Here is a 20,106-nt window from a genome sequence, read left to right as displayed (position 1 = left end):
GGTTGCTGTTAGAGTCCACACGTAAGTGAGATCATACAGTATTTGTCTTTCTTCCTCTGATTTATTTCACTGAGCATAACACCCTGAAGGTCCATCCATGTTGTCACAAATGGCAGGATTTCCTTCTTTTTTATGGCTGAGTAATATTCCAGTCTGTGTGTGTGTGTGTGTGTGTGTTACACATTTTCTTTATCCATTTGACCATCGATGGACACTTAGGTTGTTTCCATGTCTTTTGTGTGTCTATTGTGAATAATGCTGCAGTAAACATGGGGGTGCAGATATCTTTTCAAGTTAGTGATTTCATTTGCTTTGGATACATTCCCAGAAGTGGAATTGATGAATCATATGGTAGTTCTATTTTTAATTTTTTTGAGGGAACCTCCATGCTGTTTTCCACAGTGTCTGCACCAATTTGCACTCCCACCAACAGTGCAGGAGGGTTCCCTTTCTCCCATATCCTTGCCAACACTTGTTATCTCTTATCTTTTTGATCATAGCCACTCTAACAGGTGTGAGGTGTGAGATGTGGTTTTGATTTACATTTCCCTGATGAGTAGACTCCAAATTTTGCAAAATTCTCAAGAAAAGCCATCAGCAGCTTGGGGTGGTGGTTAAGAACACAGGCTCTGGCCAGTGCCTCCCATCTCCTTGACCTCGGCCCCTGTCCATCTCCTCGACCTGAGTCCCAGGCCTCAGATCACACTATCCCTCCTGTCCTCGGAGTACTGCTGGCTGCTCCCACCTCAGAGCCTTGCCCAAAACACCAGATCTCAGTGGTAGGCACTGAGAGGTCTCCCCCAGCAGCTCCCCAGAGCACCCTGTCTGCAGAGAACTATAACGGCACATTCTCACTCAGCACTCTCTGCGTAGTATCCGCTCTGCTCATTCCCACTCATTCCCATCCCCCCTCGACCCTGAAACTGTCGTCAGCCTGTGTCATAGGTGAGAAACCGTGGCGCTGACCTTGGGTCACTCCCCCAGTCGTGCCTTCCCTTCATCCTGTTGTTGTCAAGTCCTGTCTCTCCATGGGAAGGCTTCTCATAGATTTTACTGGTCTATTTATGTATTATCTGCCTTTCTCCCCATCCTTACCTTAATGCCAGCTCCGGGCCCACCAGGACTTTACGATTGTTGTTATCTTTACAGTCGGTGATCTCCAGGTTTGCCTGCTGTGTGCCAGGCCTGGCCCAGAGGTCAGCAGAGATCCATGGCAATTCCTCCAAACCAAACACCGGAGGCAGTCTTCCCACTGAGAGAGAATTATTCCTAGTTCCACAGACTAGTCTTGTAAGGCAACCCTCTGCTGAACGTGGAGGTTATTCCCATGTGTTTGGTCTCCTGGCTAATTTGCTCAGTGGGAGTGTGCGTGTGGAGGTCCCATGCACTCAGGGGGTCACGCTCTTATGAGCGGGGTGTTAGCCAAGCCCCGTTTCTCCCCGGGTGGAAAGATCCTGGACACTGCCCACCTCTATTCTGTGTTTGAGTCTGGGACAAAGCCCCGGATGGGGAACTGCAGCTTTGGCTTCGGGGCCCAGCTGTGCCTCTTGGGGTAGCTCCAGAGAATAAATTCTGACCTTCTTGCCACAGGTCATCGACCCGGCCGGAGGTGGCCAGTATCGAGCCGCTGGGTGCGGATGAAGCGCAGTGCTCCCAGAAGGCAGTGGTGCAGGCCCGCCTGTCCCAGCCTGCCCGCCTGACCAGCATCATCTTTGCCGAGGACATCAGTAAGAGCTTTGAGTGCCCTGTGGGAATCCCTGGTGGGGACAAGAGACGGGAGACACCCCACTGAGACCTTGGCCACACAGCCCGCCAGTGCGCTAGGCAGTGCTCTGTCTCTTGTTGGGTCAGAGGATGCTCAGGCAGGACCCACCCGGGCCCCTCCCGCCAGCTCTGTGTCCTGTTTTCCCTCTCGTCGAGGCTGCCTTTCATTTCTAAATAATTATCTGTTCCCCAAATAACTCCTCAATGGGTATTGAATCAAAATGAAAAAAGTTGTTGCAATTCTTTTACTGCCCACGTTTAATTTAACATATGGTGGTAAACTGCTTAGAAGACAATTAATGTCATTTTCCGTCACGCTTTCTTCCATTTAACATGATACGAAGTTTCCATTTTTATAGGGTTATTTGTAAGGGCTGAATACCATTCCTCACAGGGGCTTGTCCTGTAAGGATCCCCTTCTATTGAACATTTAGATTGTTTTCAGATGTTTGTTTTGGTGTTATATAGAAAAATAAATATATTTGTACAGAGAACAATTTTGGGTTAAGTTATTTTCTACCAAGGATAGATTCCCAGTTTTACATATGAGTATTTTTAAGGCTTTTGATGTAGTGCTTTCTAACAAGGGACCATGAACGGTGTACAAGTGGTTTTCTACGGGGCCTGGAGAATGGGCAGGATGATCTTGTGTCACGTGCTGTTATTTTTACGCTGGAGAATTCCCTGGGTAATGCCATTTATGTATCTTATTTATGGAGCTAATAAAAAAGTCTGTGTGCTTGCTCACACCACCCTTTCATTCTACAGTACAGTTGATGGTCTTCTGTAAAAACACCAGTGTAAGCAAACAAACTCCGGGTGCCATTCCTAATTTCAGCGTAGCGACAAGCATTCAGAACAGCATTATCTTTCTGGATGCTAATTCATCATAATGTATCCTTGTCTTTTAACGTAATGGTCACAAAACCAGATTCTCTCTGAGGAGTTTTCTTGCACGCAGCTTTAAATGCAGCTACTCACCTTGCCAAAGTACAAGAGGGGCAATGAAAATGCCCCCAAGCCCTTACTCCGCACAGGTCTGTGCTCACTTTCAGAAGGCCCGTGTGCTGGTCAGCGGCTTGGCTGCTGAGGTCAATATGGTTGTCCCAGCTCCATTTCGTGGTGGTGGTCTTGTTGGTGGCTCTCATCCTTGCCAAAGTGCGAGAGCACCTGACCCATGAGACTGTGGAGGTGGCATGGTGCTCAGGGTACCGCTTTCTGTGCTAACCCTTCCATTCCCATCCCTCCAGCCACGGGCCAGGTCCTGCGCTGTGATGCCATCGTCGACCTCATCCACGGCATTCAGATAGTCTCCACTACCCGAGAACTCTACCTGGAGGACTCACCCCTGGAGCTGAAGATCCAGGCTCTGGACTCTGAAGGTGAGAATGGGCCCCTGGCAGTCTGTTTTTCAGTCCCCTCACGTCCAGCCCTGTTCTTCCCCCATGGAGGGTGACTCCAGCCAGGATGGCAGAGTCGGTGCTGAGGAGACACTGAAGAGGTCAAGACCACTGAGTGTCCCCCAGGCCCTCGGAGGCTGGCACTCATTGGCCTCTGCAGCAGGGCCTGTGAGATGAGAGATTTGGCAGTCCCTGGAGGCCGATTCCATGCCTGTGCCCAGGACCGTGCTGGGTAAAGCGCATCTTTGGGAAGCTGACATCCGGTGTCTTGGCAGCAGTGGGAAGCTGGGAGAGGCTTATTGGGTCACCATGCTGGAAACAGTGGGAGTGTTCTCCTTGCCTGGCTTTGAGGGCTGGGGTTGGCTTCCTGGTCCAGACAGCAGGGTGCGCGTGTGCACGTGTGCTCGTGCGCTGGGATGCATCCCTGTCCTGGCCCGGGCACCATCATTCACTTTACTCCACTGGAGTCCAATATAGGATTGCTCTGGGGTTCTTAGAAGATCTGTTCTTGGACTGTCTTGGCTGCAGCCTTACCTCTTTGGAAGCTGAGCAAAGGGAAATTTGTAGGTTAAGATTCCCGTTGGAAAAAGTAAGTTAGGCAACAGATGTCTTTCAGATGAGGGCTCTCCCAAAACTTAAGCCCAGTCCTTGGCTCACCTTGTCTTTGAAATCTTCCCTGACCACTCCAGCTCCCTCTACTTAAAAATAAATTCTCTAGATTAGAATTTCCCAACCTAGGGTAGTATCCACACTTGGGGCTGGATAATTATTTGTGGTGGGGTCTGTCTAGTACATTGTAGGATGCTCAGCAACATCCCTGGCCTTCACCCATGAGAGGCAGTAGAATTCCCCAAGTGTTTTTTTTAAAGATTTTATTTATTTGACACAGAGAGAGAGAGAGAGAGAGCACACACAAGTAGGCAGAGCAACAGGCAGAGGGAGAGAGAGAGAAGCAGGTTCCCTGCTGAGCAGACAGCCCAATGTGGGGCTTGATCCCAAGACCCCGGGATCATGACCTGAGCCAAAGGTAGACGCTTAACCAACTGAGCCACCCATGTGCCCCAGAACTCAAATTTTGATGACCAAAAGTATCTCCAGTCATTGCCCAATGTCCCCTGAGGACAAAATCACTGTTCTAGAGGATCAGTCAGGTCCCTCCTTCCTGTCTATTCATTTATCAGATAAGCTGTCTCACTTCTCTGAACTGTTTTCTGGTTTATGAAATTGAGATAGTGGTGCTTATGTGGGGGTTGCAAGGACTTGGTGAGAAGTGTGTCCAGGGTTTAGTGCTGGGCAGCACGGGAGCGGGTCTCAGTGAGCCACGTGGCATCTGAGCTGTTCTACCTGCTGGGCATCCTGCCAGGTGCTGGGAAGGAAGGGCTGGCTTCTGCCCTAGTAGGTCAGGCTGTAGGGGGGCCCACATGCATCTCAGTAGGTGCTGCTTGTCATCAAATCGGATGTAAGGCAACCCAGGGAAGGTTGAAAGTTGGGTGTGGGGGACAGAAGTCAGGACAGTTTCTTAGGGACATGATGTTTGACCAAGCCATGAGGAGGATGGTGTTTGCCCACCTCAGAAGGCCATTTTATTCAGGAGGAGACTAAACTTGCAGCAGGGTGGTGGGGTGGGGGATGCAGAATGTAAAGGGTCTTGCATGTCCCACATGAGGTTTGCACTTGGCTTAAAGCAAAGGGAGCTGGGGAAGGGGTCTGTGCAGTGAGATGATAGGAGCTCCTCTACAGGGCTCTTTGGGGATGACTCACCGATCTTGGGAACAAATGACCAAGCTTGAGGCCACGCTGGGGCCAGGCACTCCTTTGAGCACTTTGCATGCTCTAACCTCATTTCACATCCAGATGATGAGACCAAGGTACAGATTGTGAACACACACACGTGTGTGCCGGGGGAAGACATGTAGTTAATATGTAGCTCCAGCCTGGTCCCTGAGTCCACTCTCTTGGCCTGGGCTTAGCAGACTTTTCCTGTGAAGGGCCAGAGAGTAACTGTTTTAGACTTCGCTGGCCACACCGTCTCTGCTGCAACTACTCAGCTCTCCCACTGTTACTCTAAAGCCGTCCTAAGGGGTGCATAATGGCTGTGTTCTAATAAAACTTTATTGACCACCTGCTCTTGACCACTCTGTTTTATTTCCTGTCTTAAGTTACTTTAAAAAAAAGATACATATACCATGAAATTCATCCATTTAAAGTGTATAGTTCGGTGGTTTTTAATATATTCACAAAGTTGTACAGCCATCATCACTAGCTAATTTTAGAACATTTTCTTTCTTTTTTTTTTTTTTTTAAGATTTTATTTATTTATTTGACAGAGAGAGACACAGCGAGAGAGGGAACATAGGCAGGAGGAGTGGGAGAGGGAGAAGCAGGCTTCCCGCCGAGCAGGGAGCCCGATGCGGGGCTTGATCCCAGGACCCTGGGATCATGACCTGAGCCGAAGGCAGATGCTTAACGACTGAGCCACCCAGGGGCCCCAGAACATTTTCATCACTACAGAAAAGAAACCCAGTACCCTTGAGCAGTGGCTTCCCATTCTTTCCTCTCTCTGGCCCCTGGCAACCACTACTTTTGGTGTATATAGATTTGTCTATTGTGGACATTTTCTATAAATAGAATCATACCATGTATGGTCTTTTGAGTCTGACTTCTTTCACTTGGCATAATGTTTTCAAGGTTCATTCATGTTATATTGAGTATTTCCTTCCTTTTTAGGGCCGAATAATATTCCATTGTATGGATAGAGTGCATTTGTTTATCCATTCATTTGTTGATGGACATTTGGGTTGCTTCTACCTTTTGACTGTTGTGAATAATGCTGCTGTGAATATTCATGTGCCATTCTTTGGACATGGTTTTTCATTTCTCTAGCTTGTATACCCAGAAGTGGAATTGCTGGGTCACAGAGTAACTCTATGTTGCCCTAAAAGTAATGGCAAAGATAGCAGCCCAGTTTTCTGCAGCTTTTGCTAAGCACTGTTTCGTTTGGCTTCTGAGATCTCACAGGTGGGGTGGGGCAGGACCTGGGGCCCGTCTGACGCTGAATGCCTTGCCCTTTGCACTGTAGTAAGAACTTTTGTAGACCCCAGATGCTCTTATTTGGGTTTCTGGCCAGACAGGGAATATAGATGAAGACTATGGGGCGGTGGGGGGTCGGGTGGGTAAACAACATGGCATGGTGGGGAGTGTGGCAAATCCGAGACCATGATCCCTTCTTGCAAGGCTGAGCCAGCCACTGATCCCCAGAGGGACTAGGATCCAGGAGGTCGGCTCTGTAGACTTTTCAAGAGAACTTGGAAGTTGGATTTATATGTTGCATTTCTTCATTTGAAATGATGGGAAATAATTCAAAAATGTAAAAGCAGCATTGCTTAGGTAAAAGCAAAGCTGCAGCTCCTAGGAGATCAGGCCTCGGAGCCACCGGTTTCCACCTCCCACACCGTTGTAGTGCGTCGACAGGAACCAGACCTTGTACTTATACTAACAAGGTCTTTACGGAGTCCTGTCTCCACAATCATTGCCCGGTCCTAGGTTGGGCTCTCTTGTCCTGACATCCTGTCAGAAGGCTCACGGACAGCAAGCCGGACTGCAGAGCTAAGACCAGCTTGGCCGGCTTGCCATCTCCTCCACACTGGGACCCTGGGAGTCTCGGCGTCCAGGCGAAGAGACAAGATGCTGCCCTTCATCCACAGCTTCTTTCCCTGCAGAGGGAGAGTAAGGGGGAACGAATGACTCAGGTCTCGGGAGCTCACCTGAACTGTGAAGTCCTTATAGACCTGAGGGGTGGTGGTGTTACACACTGCACTGAGCCTGTCATGAGCCATCAGAGGTACCGTGGGAGGAACACAAGTGCTCACCTGAGACAGGTTTGGGTTCGCATCCCAGGTGAGCCCCTCATGGTCACATGACCCTAACCCTTTAAGCCTCAGTTTCCCTTTCCTGAAATGGAGGCATAACACCTGCTTTGCAGAGGGGTGGTGCTGAGTGCATTTTCCCCTCCCGCCCAGCCCCAGGAGTTAACTCTGATACATTTCTGTTCCCCCCCATCTGCTCTTGCAGGGAACACATTCAGCACTCTGGCTGGGCTGGTCTTTGACTGGACGATCGTGAAGGACACGGAGGCCAATGGATTCTCGGACTCCCACAATGCCCTGCGGTAAGAGGCACCTCACCTTTGCAAGAAAGCAGGAAGGAGGCTGTCAGTTGGCTCCGTGCAGGCTGGGGGCTTTTATCATCATCATCACCGTCAGCAAGGAGCCCAGGGCAGTTCCCAGGATGCTGGCCAGCATTCCCCATGACTGATTGAAGGAAGAGCATCTTGGCTCCCACAGCTGTGCTGGAACCTTGCTGCTTCCGCAGCCCACTGGGGTGTGCTCTGTGGGAAGTTGTCGAGGAGGCTGGCATGCCCAGCTGTGGAAGAGAAACCTTGCCCCAGATAATGGAAGCTGTCATGAGGTGCTGGGAAAGGTTGTATGTGGCCTCAGAGGGCAGCCCTCCACTGGGGGTGAGTTAAAGGGGAGACAGGTTGTGGCTAGGAAGACATTCCAGCAGCGACAGCCCTCACAGGTGCAAGAGGCTGTGTTCCCCGGCACTGGACTCCTTAGGACATGGGTTTATCAGGCATCTCGACTCCCTCAATCCCTCCAAAAGCCGTGTGGGCTCTAGTACCACCATTTTTGCCATTTTTCAGACATAGAAACAAAGGTTTAAGCCACTTACCAGATTGGTAAGTGGCGGAGCTAGAATTTGAACTCAGATCTATATAAATCTTCACTATCCAATATGGTGGCCACTAACCCAACCCAACCCTGGCTATTTCAGTTTAAATGAGATAAAATGAAAACTCCAGTTCCTTAGATGTACTGGCTATGTTTCACGTGTTTGTTAGCTATGTGGCTAGTGGTTACTACACGTTGCACAGAGCAGATGTGAAGCAGAAGGTCCCATTGACGAGTGCTGGTGCAGACCCAAGGGCTGGGCTCATATTCCCTGCTATCCTGCATTGCCTCAGGCCTTATTAAATCAAATTTTAAACTCTCTTTTAAGGGAAAAAGATCTAATTTTTTTCAATATTCCCTTATAATCTTTATAAAATTTTATTTTAATTTCAGTATAGTTAATGTACAATGTTATATTAGTTTCAGGTGTAAAATTTAGTGATTCAACACTTCTATACATCACCCAGTGCTCATCACAAGTGCCCTCCTTAATCCGCATCACCTATTTCACCCATCCCCCCACTCACCTCCCCTCTGCTAACCACAAGTTCTCTATTGTTAAGAGTCTCTTTCTTGGGTTGTCTCGCTCTCTCTTTTCTCTTTGCTTATTTTGTTTCTTAAATTCCACTTATGAGTGAAATTATATGGTGTTTGTCTTCCTCTGACTGATTTATTTTGCTTAGCATTACGCTCTCTAACTCCAGAGGAAGACTTAATTTAAAAAGGAAAATGTTTTAAGATTTTATTTACTTATTTGACAGAGAGAGAGAGAGAGAGCACAAGCAGGGGGAGCAGCAGCAGAGGGAGAAGGAGAAGCAGACTCCCCACTGAGCAGGGAGCCCGATGCGGGGCTTGATCCCAGGACCCTGGGATCATGACCTGAGCTGAAGGCAGACACTCAATCAACTGAGCCACCCAGGTGCCCCTTTAAAAAATTTTGCAGCTATTTTCAGCTTACAGAAAAGTTGCAAGTACAGTACAAAAAGTGGTGTCCCTGAACCATTTGAGAGCCGACCTGATGTCCCTAATTATTTTAACATGCATTTACCACCATTAAGGACATTTTCTGGCATATCCGCAATATCATCAAAATGAGGAGATGAACGCTGATGCCTACAGTCATCAGACCTCATTCAGGCCTTGCCAGTCTATTCCAGTTATATCCTTCACATGAAGTGCAAACCCCAGCCAGAGTCACCTGCTGTCTGTTGTCCTGTCTCTATCAGCCTAGGACAGTTCTTTGGCCTTTCTTTCTTTTGGGACCATGATACTCATGAAGATTATAGTCCAATTATTTTGTAGAATGTCCCTCATTTCAGGATTATCTGATATTCCCTCCTGATTAGACTCAGAGCTTTGCATCTTTGGCAGGAAGATGGCAGAGCTGAACTTCTTTATTCTCCTGATTGCATCTTATCATGATTTTGTGGGTCTGTCACGGATGACGTTCACTGTCATCACTTGGGTTAGATGGTGTCTGCCCGGATGCCCCACTATGAAGTTACTGTCTTACCACCTCGCAATTAGTAAGTATTTTGTGGGGAGTTAAAAGTCTGGTCTTTTATTTACACCTTTACAAGTCCAGCTCTGGGCTTTAGGGAACATCTCAGCTTAGCCCACGCCTATTTCCCTGGCAGACATCCTCACACCCTGACAATGGGCAAGCTGGGTTGCCCTTTTGGGTCAAAGGTCTTTGGGGGGATGGGACCCTCAACCTTTGTCTTCTGGATGAGCTCTGGACTTTCTGGTGTCTCGTGAAGTTCAGTCAGAGACCTGGATTCCCAGCCTGGCCTGGTCACTTCCTGCCTGCTTCCTCAGTCAAGGAATGCAGCCCATCTGGGCATCAGCATCCTCCTCTGTCCGCGGGAGGGGATTATTGTGGCTACCTCTGAGGGCAGCTGTGTGGGTCAGCACGGTATTCAGAGCCTCGCTCTGGGCCTGTCACACACCAGATGTTCAGAGAATGCTGGTTCCCTGCCCCAGTCTATGCAAGCAGGTGCGTTTCCTGTCATGATAGCCTCCTGAGCTTCCAGAAACTCTGTGCGTGAGCTGAATGTTAACCAGAATCAAAGGCATTAAGGCATGTTGCCACCAGAGTGTCCTGGATTTTCATTAATATCAGGATGTGACACGTAGTAAAGCCACACAAGGGAGTCAGTCACAGCATACTACAGCCGCTGGCGGACCTTGGGGAGGGTGGAAGCCTGTCCAGTGGACTGCTCTCGTTCAAAGTGGGAAGGCGGGCTACCCTGTAAATCACAGTCTGCAAGAGAGAAGTGGAAAGGGTCCCTCAAGCCAGCCCTGCTTCCTGCCTAAACTGTGGGGTCGCCGCCTCTGACTTCTCTCCCGACGTGGGGCTTCTCCCCACAGCCCAGCCCCACGGGCAATAAGATGGGTGTGATCCCCTCTTCCTGATACTGGAGGAGGGTCATTGAGTGTCATTTTCCAGGGGCAAGAGCTGGCCCTGAGCGGTGGGTAGGACGTCGCAGGGAGTCCTGGGAGCCTGGTGGGCATTGCTGGCACCACCCTGGCTGGGTCTGTGCTCTCGGGCCTGCTTCCTAGTTTCCGTGGGCCTCACCTCTCACACCTGGGAGAGAAGCATTTTGACTAAGCAGGTGGTCCTCATATTGCAGGGTTTACCCTAATCACGTGCGGATTTTGATAAAAGGCACAGTGCCAGGCTTCAAGCAGATAAAGGCCTGGGCCAGGGCCCAAGAATCTGCGTTTTTCACAAGGAGGTGGGCAGTTCCGATGTAGGAAGTTTCAGGGACACACTTCTAAGCAGCACCAAGCAGGGCACCATCACTTACTTCAGCATCTGGCCCCTCCTAGGAGGTGCCAACAGACAGTGAATCCATTAGGGTCTTTGCTTCCACATTCAGGTCTGATGACACATTCCTTTTCCAGAATCCTCACGTTCTTGGAGTCCACGTACATCCCTCCTTCCTACATCTCTGAGATGGAGAAGGTGGCCAAGCAGGGGGACACCGTCCTGGTGTCCGGGATGAAGACTGGCAGCTCCAAGCTCAAGGCGCGCATCCAGGAGGCCGTCTACAAGGTGGGGCCCTGGGGCTTGGGAGGAGCGGGGCTTCCTGGCATGGCTCACAGCCATGCGCACCTTTAGGAGTGGTACCGTGGAAGTTTCACTGTTCATGAACTGGGAACTTCGGGGCGTGATTCTGTATTCCTGCTGTTGGGTTTGGTGTTTTGGGGGCCACAGCTTTCGAGAGAGGTAGTTGGGGGACCAGAGTGTACCATCTCCAGAGCTCCAAAGTAGTTGATCCGTTGTCAGTTTCAAGGGAGGTCCAGGAGCAGTGGGATGCTCATTAACCAGCTGATTTGCAACAAATACCCCCCTCCGTCCCAGTGGAGGGATGCATCCAAGCATTTGGGGCTCTGAAAAAACTGGGGACTTCCAAGTGTCCTCCATGCTCCACTTTGAGCCCTGGGACTGGTGGTCCCATCTGTGGGGTTAAGGCTCCTTAGCTCACCGCCCCCCTCAAGTCACCCTGGCCTCACTAGCACCTACTTCTCCATCAGCACCCATCGGGGGAGGGATAGGACAGCAGAAAGAAGAGGTCCTGGTTCTTTCCCGGTTCTTGTGGGCACATGTCTGCCCTGCCTCCTTTGCACTACAACCCTGAGATCTTCCTTTCATTTGCCTGGTTCCTGGAGCTCACACAGAAGGGTGTGGTCCTCCATCTGCCATTGAATTTCTAAAGTGACAGATGAAAGAACACCTCCTGATTTACTCTTCAGTGGTTTAGCCAGTAGGCCAGGGGTCCTGGAGGGTTTTAGAAGCACAGGACGTGCCATATTGTAGGGGTTCATCTTGTAGCACCCTGCAGGTCATGTTTGGAGACTGTTTGTCTCTTTTTATTCTGGGCCCAAGCCCAGCCCACCCCACCTCTGAGCTGCAATTCCCCCTTGTCCTGCCTGCTGCCTGTCCATACGCGGCTTCCCTGCCTGCCCCCTGCTGGAAAGCACCCACTGCAGAGCGGGGCCCAAGGGCTGCTTTTGTCTCTTTGGATGAGTCAGAGATACTATGTAACTTACTATTAAGTGAGGAAACCTGTAAGATGTTATAGCTGGAGCAAAGGAGAACCCCAAGAATTTAGGAATAGAAGCAGAACTGGTCAATATCCACGGGATGATAATCGACCACACCTCCACCTGAGACAATGTATTTGCATCTCTGTGCATGAGAATCATTTTCTTTGCTGACTTTTCTCCAACTTGAAGAGTTGCCAAAAGATCAAAGGCAGGGAAAGGTGCAGGCCCCCATAGACTCCGGGAACCCAAGGGGTGCGCTGGACTGGTGGTGGTTCTCCCATTTCAAGTCTCTCACACCTTTTCCTGATGAGGAGTTCGCGGCGCGGCGGGAGGGGGAAAGGGCTGAGCACTCATCAGGGACATGTTTCTCTCCCATTTTCAGGTTTGCCTGTGGCTTTCCAACCAACCTGGCCTTTGGGCTTTTGTGGGTGGAGCCCCCGAGCCCCTGGTGGCCACAGTATCCATGGATATCACTCCTCACTTTTCTTTCTGTGTAACTATTATGATTATACATTGAGCTATAGCACGCGTAACGTAAAGTGATGTGCTCAGCACGGTTCAGCAGTAGCCGCTGAACATGTGCCTCGTGAACACACAGGGTTCCCCCGGGGCTTTGGGGGTCTGAAGGTGGGGGGCTCTGAGCATTGCCTTGTTTTTTTACCCCTAACTTCTTTGTCCCTACATAAGCATCCTGAGAAGTTCTAGATTCTCTTTCTCTTGTCTACACCACTCTCCGTTCCCACCCCACCTCACTTTTTCTTCTTATTTTTTATAAGTAGGCTCCGTGCTGGGTGCGGAGCCCAGCACAGGGCCCGAACTCAGGATCCTGAGATCAATGCCTGAGCTGAGATCAAGAGTCGGACGCTTAACTGACTGTACCAGCCAAGCACCCCTCCCTCACCTCACTTTTTCTATCCTCTTTCTTCCAAGCACGTGCGCCCTGCAGAGGTCAGACTGCTGATTCTGGAGAACATCCTTCTGAACCCAGCTTACGACGTCTACCTGATGGTGGGGACCTCCATTCGCTATAGGGTGCAGAAGATCAGGCAAGGAAAGATCACAGGTGAGTCACTGACTCAGCGAGGTGGTCATGGCAGAGGCTTTTTATTATTGTGGTAAAATACACATAATATAATTACAATTTTAACCATTTTTATTATTGTGGTAAAATACACATAATATAATTACAATTTGAACCATTTTTAAGTGTGCAGTTTAGTGATATTGAGTATATTCATATTGTCATGCAACCATCCCCACCATCCATCTCTGGGACTTTTCACCTTCCCAGAATTGAAACTCTGTTTTCATTAAACACCAGCTCCCATTGGTCCCCCCAGCCCCTGGCAGCCACCATCCTACTTTCTGTCTCTGTGAATTTGACTCCTCCAGGGACCTCATATAAGAGGAATCTTACTGTATTTATCCTTTTGTGACTGGCTTATTTCACTTAGCCATAATGCCCTCAAGGCTCATCCATGTTGTAGCGTGTGTCAGAATTTCCTTCCTTTTTAAGGCTGAGTAATAGTCCAGTGTACGCATATTCATATTTGTTGAGTGCTTATCCATTCATCTATCAATGGGCGCTTGGGTTACTTTGCTTCTTGGCTATTGTGAATAATGCTGCTAGGGGCATGGGTGTGCAAATATCTTTTCAAGATGCTGCTTTCAGTCCTTTTGGGTGTATATCCACGCCTTTGTTTTGAGAATGTCAGAAGCTGTGAGCTTCACATTGGAGCGGGCTTTGCCCTTGGTCAACCACTGACTGCTGTCCAGCCTTGGCTGACCACTGCCCCTCCTTTGGGGCTCATTTTCCCCTTCAGATACCTTGAGGCCTTTCTGCCTATGCTGTGAGGGCAAAATTAATTAGTGGATGTGGATTTGTTCTGGAAATTCTAGAGTGCTGTGTACCTGTGATGCATTTTATATGGTGAGGGTTCTTAATACAGCACCAATCCTCCTAAGAATTATTACTATTATCATTTTTTTAAAGTTTATCCATGGGGCACCTGGGTGGCTCAGTCGTTAAGCATCTGCCTTCGGCTCAGGTCATGATCCCAGGATCCTGGGATCGAGCCCCACATCAGGCTCCCTGCTCCGCAGGGAGCCTGCTTCTCCCTCTCCCACTCCCCCTGCTTGTGTTCCCTCTCTCGCTCCGTCTCTCTCTGTCAAATAAATAAATAAAACCATTAAAAATAAATAAATAAAAGTTTATCCATGTTTCCTGGCCAGAGCACAAGATGTCAAGAGTGTCACCCATCTGTCCAAGGGCTTTGGCACGTGTTCAGGCAGCTGCCTCCCCCAGGTTGGAGGGTCATTCTGTCTGTGATGCAGGGTGTTGTGTAAGAAGCACATAGATGCTTCAGTATCCAAGAAACTTGGGTTTTGTTCCATAGATGGGGTCCTGAAAGACACTGCCTCACCTGGGAGCAATGGATCTGTTGAGAAGTTACAGTGTGGCAGAGCACTCTGCCCCTCAGACCACGGAAGCTGAGAATAGGCTCCTTCTGGATAGGAAGCAGAGTGGGGGCTCTTGGCCAGAGATCTGAGAGCTGGGCCCCAACCGGGGAGTGCAGTCAGCATGGTTAATGGCGGGTGATTTAATGAAGAGGTCTTGAGAGTTCACCCTGAATTAGTTCAGATGTCATAGTCCAGAGGAACAGCACATCTCAAGGGACCCAGAAAACTTGTGGGTTGGGTCACTGACCTACCATATATGTCAAAGCGTCGGAACACATGAAAGGTAGCCCAGGGCAGGAAATAGGAATGTTGCCTCCCTTTCATCAATGGGGAAATGAGATGGAAAATTCCTCCAAAAATGAACATAGCTGGGTACTTGATGGTTCTGGTTGATGCAGGTCTGGGGTGGCTTCCAGACAGAACCCTTGAGAACCGAGCCAGCAAGGTCCACCATAACCTAGTCATACAAATGGAAACTCTGTCCATTTGTTTTAGATGGATTAGGCTTGTTTTTTTTTTTTTTTAATTAAGATATAATTCACATCACTTTTTTTTTTAAAGATTTTTTATTTATTTATTTATTTGAGACAGAGAGAATGAGAGAGAGAGCACATGAGAGGGGGGAGGGTCAGAGGGAGAAGCAGGCTCCCCGCCAGAGCAGGGAGCCCGATGCGGGACTCGATCCCGGGACTCCAGGATCATGACCTGAGCTGAAGGCAGTCGCTTAACCAACTGAGCCACCCAGGCGCCCCACATCACTGTCTTTTTAAACAAGTTGACTAGCAGGGAAGTGACGACTGATGGCATGACAGGGACATGAATTTCAGCTGCTGTCCATCTTGCGTGGCATCCCGTGTTGGCTTAGAGAATTCTAGGTTAGAGGCCAGTTATCTGGACTTATTAACATGCGGATAATTATAACCCCAAATATATTCTTTCTCTTTTTTTTTTTTTCAGTTTTCCTTCCTTGAAAATGTAATTTTTCTTCTTTTCTTCCATGTCTTTATTTCCCTTCTGTCTGCCTCCCTTTAAATTGGGTGGCTCGCTTTCTTGTAAGCCCATTTATTGAGCACCTATTCAGTGCCGTGGTCTGCTAGAGGCTGCATATGCTGCCTGGGTTTCTGCCCTCCTGGAGCACACAGCCCAGCAGCCAGTCCAATGGTTACTCTCCGAACATCTTACAAGTGGGGGGGGGAGGGGCTCTTGGAGCTTGTAATAGGGGGCTGTGTGCTGCCTGCAGGGCAGTGTTTCCAGCGGGGGCCGCAGGTCTCTCCCCTCAGTTCTCAATCCTTTGGTATTTGTACTGCTTGAACACATGACTGGCACAATAACTAAATTATCAGACAGAACAAAAGGTGGGGAGGCCATGCTGACTGAGGGAATTGGTGTCCAAAAGAACGTGAGTGAGTGCAATCATGGAAGGAACAGAGATAAAATGCCCTGAGGCTGGGAGAATCACCTGCACAGGCTGGTGTCGGTGACCCAGGTGTCAAAGGGACTTGGAGCCCAGCACACCCTTGAGCCATGGCTGCCCAGAACTAGCTCTTATGGGCTATGTGAGCAGGGGCTGGAGCCAGAGGTGAGGGAGTGAGCTCCCCATCCTCCTGGGCTCAGATCTACCTCCCCAGGAGCTCCATGGTCATCCCTGGAGCCTACCCGTGGCAGGGGGGAATAAGAAGCACATCTGGAGGGTCAGCCAGGGTCAGGAGGGTCACAGAGCCTGTCTCCTAGAAGCATGTGGGCCTCTTGGCTTATGGAAGGGCAGCCTTGGTGATGGCCCTTTATCCTCTGCAGATGGTAGATGAGCTGGTCTGGTGCCCCAAGAACAGCCTTCCTATTTTTATAGATAGACAGTGACCCTTAGCATCTGCAAAGCCTTCTGCATTCAGTGCTTCTCACAAGTAGTGAGTTCTGCATTATAAGAGGTGTTTAAGGAGTCAAACAAACCCCTTATTTTCATTGTCCTAGGATTTTGTAATTATGTTGTTGTGCAAGATCTTTTGAGAATCCGTATATTCATTTCCCAAAATGGCCTATTCATTTGGAGAACTTTAAATAAAGGAGGAAGCTAGTGCTTCATAAAACAGCATAAAGTAATACTGCTTTATTGTGCAATGGCATTATTTTATTATGGCGTGGATTCTTGATGCACTTCTGCCATATTCTGAAAATATAATCCTCAAGAATCTCAGCTCAGCTAGGCTGGGCTTCCCCCATTTAGAGGACAAGGAGATGGGCTGTGTATACGCTAAGGGATTCTCAGTTCTAGTGTGCCCTGGAATCACCCAGAGGGCCTGTTCAAACTCAGAGAACCAGGCCCACCTCCAGAGTTTGATTCAGCAGCTCTGGGGTGGGGGAGCAGTCATTTGGAGTTGGCAGGTGACACTGATGGTCCAGGGCCCACACTTTGAGAACCCTCTGCTCTAGGGCAGATTCTTGGGGACTTATTAGAACACACAGAAGATACCCTAAGACAGGAAGTGGACCAGTTGCTTTCCTTTTAAAGCTCCCGTTGGAATTCTTGGGAATTCTAAGGATGATCTAGCTGAAATTCCTCCTGGCCCTTGTCCTGGACACCTCCCATGGAAGGCCCTGAGCTGGGATCTGGGGAGGAATGGTGAGCAAGGGTGCAGTCTATGGTTCTCCCTCCTGTCTCTTGCTGGAGGGCAGAGATGTGGCCACGCCCCCAGGCTCTGTGAGCAGGTTGCTCAGTAGGAAAGTTGACAGACAGGACCGGGAGGGGTTGAGTAAAAGTGCTCCTGCTCTCTTTGTTTTTTTGTCTTGTTTTATGTTCAGTTAGCCCCTGTATAGTATATCATTAGTTTTTGATGTAGTGTTCAATGATTCATCCTGCTCTCTTTGGTTTGAATCTCAGCTCCGCCACTCCCCACTGGAGGACCCAGTGGGCTTCTTGGCTCGATTTCCACAGCACCACCATCTTGAAGCTGTGCGCATCAGCAGTACCCAGGTCAAGGGTGGTTGTGGGATAAAATGGGGTGGCAGGCCCATAAAGCAGCAGGCACAGTCCCACCACATCTTGATTTTGCAGTCAGCAGTAGCCATTTATAAAAGCGTTCGTGGTCACTACACATAGGCTGTGGAAGACTGACGCAGAAGCGGCAAGTTTTGTAGGATTGCTTATTTCCTGGGGAAATCGTTTTTCATCCCTCAAATCCCAAATTGAGCAGTTCTCTCTCTTCTACAACGTGACACCGAGCAGGGAAACCTTGATGGATAGTCAAGATAGCAAAAGAGAACATTCTTTGCAGATCCTAGACTGAACTCCCCAAACCTGGTGGAAAATAATGGATTGGTGCCTTTTTGGACCACCCCCCCCAGAGGCTGCACGGCTCCCGTGAGCCCTACCCCAGGCCCCTCGGTGCAGCAGCAGAATTCACTCAGCTCCTGGATTCTGCAAGCAGCCTGCAATTGGTGTCAGAGGCTGTGCTTAATGAAAAAAAAAAAAGCAGTTTATGAGTCATTAAAAAACTGATTGCTTCTGAAAATTCATGGGTAGTGTCAGTTTTGTCCACAGGCATGGAGAATAATGTTAAATTTTAAAGTGTTGAGAAAATTATAACACTGTATATTAACTACAGTGAAATTTTAAAAAAAGTGTTGAAGAAACTAAGTAAAAAAAAAAGAAGAAAGAAAGAGAAATCAAGCAGTCATACTGATAGTCGGGTCCAGGGATTTGCGGTGGGGTGGATGTATGGGTTTCTAATGTTTCCTGCCTTTGCTCTTGTCTCCCCCACTTTGTTTTTTTTGCTTCTGGGCGGCCAGAGCTGTCAATGCCTTCTGAGCAGTATGAGCTCCAGCTTCAGAACAGCATCTCGAGCCCCGAGGGAGACGTGGGCCGGCCCGTGGCCGTCTTGGACCAGGACACATCGATGGTCACCGCCGTGCAGCTGGGACAGAGCAGCCTGGTCCTGAGCCACAGGAATATCCTTTCCCCGGCCTGTCTGCAAGTACATAAGCATGTCCTGTGCAGGAGACCTGCTGTTTGGAAGTCATTTTTCTCCCCGAAAGCTTGGCGAGGCTAAAAATAACCCTGTTTTCCCTCAAGGTCTGAAAATTGGAAAGAACCGAAATAGCAACACGGCTGTGTGGAACGCTCACCTCTGTGGGTGACTCATAGGAGAGGCTCCAGGATGGGAGGTGGTGGCAGGAGCAGAGCCTCACTCCTCGCCTCCGGAACCTTCCCTGGCACGGGCAGCCCCATCCGAGGGTCCTGGGCAAGGCTGTTTCCAAACCAGCGTGTGGGTTGTCCCTGTCCTAGCCTTGTTTGTGTGGGCTCCAGTGTCCCTTGCAGAGATCCTCCTTTGCTAGTGTAGGAAGCGTGGTGTGGCCTCTGATTCTGGAACATGGCTTTGTTCTACTTGTCCTCACACAAGGGGTTTTCATCCTCTCTCCTACACATATGAGCTGAATCCTGCCAGTTGCTCTGTTCTCCTTCTTGTGTTTTGTTCCTTAAGTAAGCATTCAGGTATCCGCATGCAGGGTGCTTCCAGGTTACCCAATAGCACCATCTACGTGGTTGAACCCGGATACCTGGGTAAGTTTGGTCATCCTGGGTCCTCCCAGGTGCTACTGACAGGAGTTAAAAAAATAAATAAAGGCAACAACAGCTCCCCAGAAAATGCTTCACACCGGCCAGCTCAGCCAGCTCGTGCCAGGGCTGCTCCCCAGTCCTCCCTGCACTGATGCACAGAAACAAGCAGAGGGTAGGCCAAGGTCAACGTAGGTGGGAGGGCTTTGTCTCCTCCTGGTTTCTATACCAGGGCTCTGTCCAGACCTGTGGACATTTGGAGGTCGGTCAGCTCAGTGACAAAGGAGCCCCTAAAGCAAGGACACACTTGGTAAAAGTCTCAGTGGGGAGGAAGGGGAGGCATTTGACCCAAGAGAGGAAGGGAGGACTCGGCGGTCATGGAGGACCCGTGGGGGCGGAGCCAGGGCCCAGGAGCTGCCATAACTGATGAACGCTTGAGAGATGTCCAGGACCCAAGTGTCACCCCAGGTCATAGAGATGATGCTCCCTTTGAGTTTGCTCCGAGTTGACGCACCTGTTGGGTGTACTGAATTGGTTCAGGCGAGAGAACATTTGACCGACATGCAGCAAACCCCTAGGTCCTCCTATGAGCCACCATGTGAGCTTGCTGATCGGTGCAGACCTGAGCTGACAATGTGGTAACACCAGGCAGGTGTGTCTTAGGAGCTTCATTTATTCAGAAAGCCTTTTTTGGTACCTTCCCTCAGTCTGGCCTGTGCTGGGCCTAGAGTTCTGGAGGAAGGAAGCATAGGTCCTTGTGCTTGGTTTTGCAGAGAAAGAGCAGTGTAAACAGATGGTGACAGGACAGTGGTAGAGAGTTAGTCAAGTTGAGTGCCGAAGAACAGCTTCTGGGAGATGAGGGTTGAGGCAGGCATTTCCCAGAAGCTGCTCCTTTGTAGGTAGGTCGGCCTGGCGGAGTTAACAGTTTGGGCGAGGGTGTGGTGAGAGAGTGCACGGCCTCACGGGGGTCAGCGAGCAGCCCGTGTGCATCGTGTGTGGGGGCACAGCTAGAGGCCTGGGAGGGAGGGCTGTTCACATGGATAGAATGCTCAGTGCCAGGCCTCAGAGCCAAGACCTACTGTGGATTCAGAGCTCTACCTACTGTGGATTCAGAGTGCAGACCTACTGGGATTCAGAGGGTTATGGATTC

General features: G+C 49.6%; 1 protein-coding gene across 1 annotated transcript in view; it reads left to right on the top strand.

Annotated features, from left to right (window-relative positions):
* The window catches only part of NUP210 (nucleoporin 210), a 103,420-nt gene that overhangs the window by 17,194 nt on the left and 66,120 nt on the right, over positions 1-20,106 (top strand). The window contains exons 2-8 of the mRNA XM_034996459.1: positions 1,591-1,727; positions 3,015-3,146; positions 7,236-7,332; positions 10,802-10,952; positions 12,878-13,010; positions 18,191-18,349; positions 18,894-18,962. Coding sequence (XP_034852350.1) covers positions 1,591-1,727; positions 3,015-3,146; positions 7,236-7,332; positions 10,802-10,952; positions 12,878-13,010; positions 18,191-18,349; positions 18,894-18,962 — 878 coding nt within the window. The remainder of the gene's footprint in view (positions 1-1,590; positions 1,728-3,014; positions 3,147-7,235; positions 7,333-10,801; positions 10,953-12,877; positions 13,011-18,190; positions 18,350-18,893; positions 18,963-20,106) is intronic.

This window comes from Mirounga leonina, unplaced genomic scaffold (assembly GCF_011800145.1).
Source record: "Mirounga leonina isolate KUSES-001 unplaced genomic scaffold, KU_Mleo_1.0 Mir_94, whole genome shotgun sequence".
NCBI lineage: Eukaryota > Metazoa > Chordata > Mammalia > Carnivora > Phocidae > Mirounga > Mirounga leonina.
Note: the sequence above shows the minus strand (reverse complement) of the source record. Positions and strands in the feature narration are given on the sequence as shown.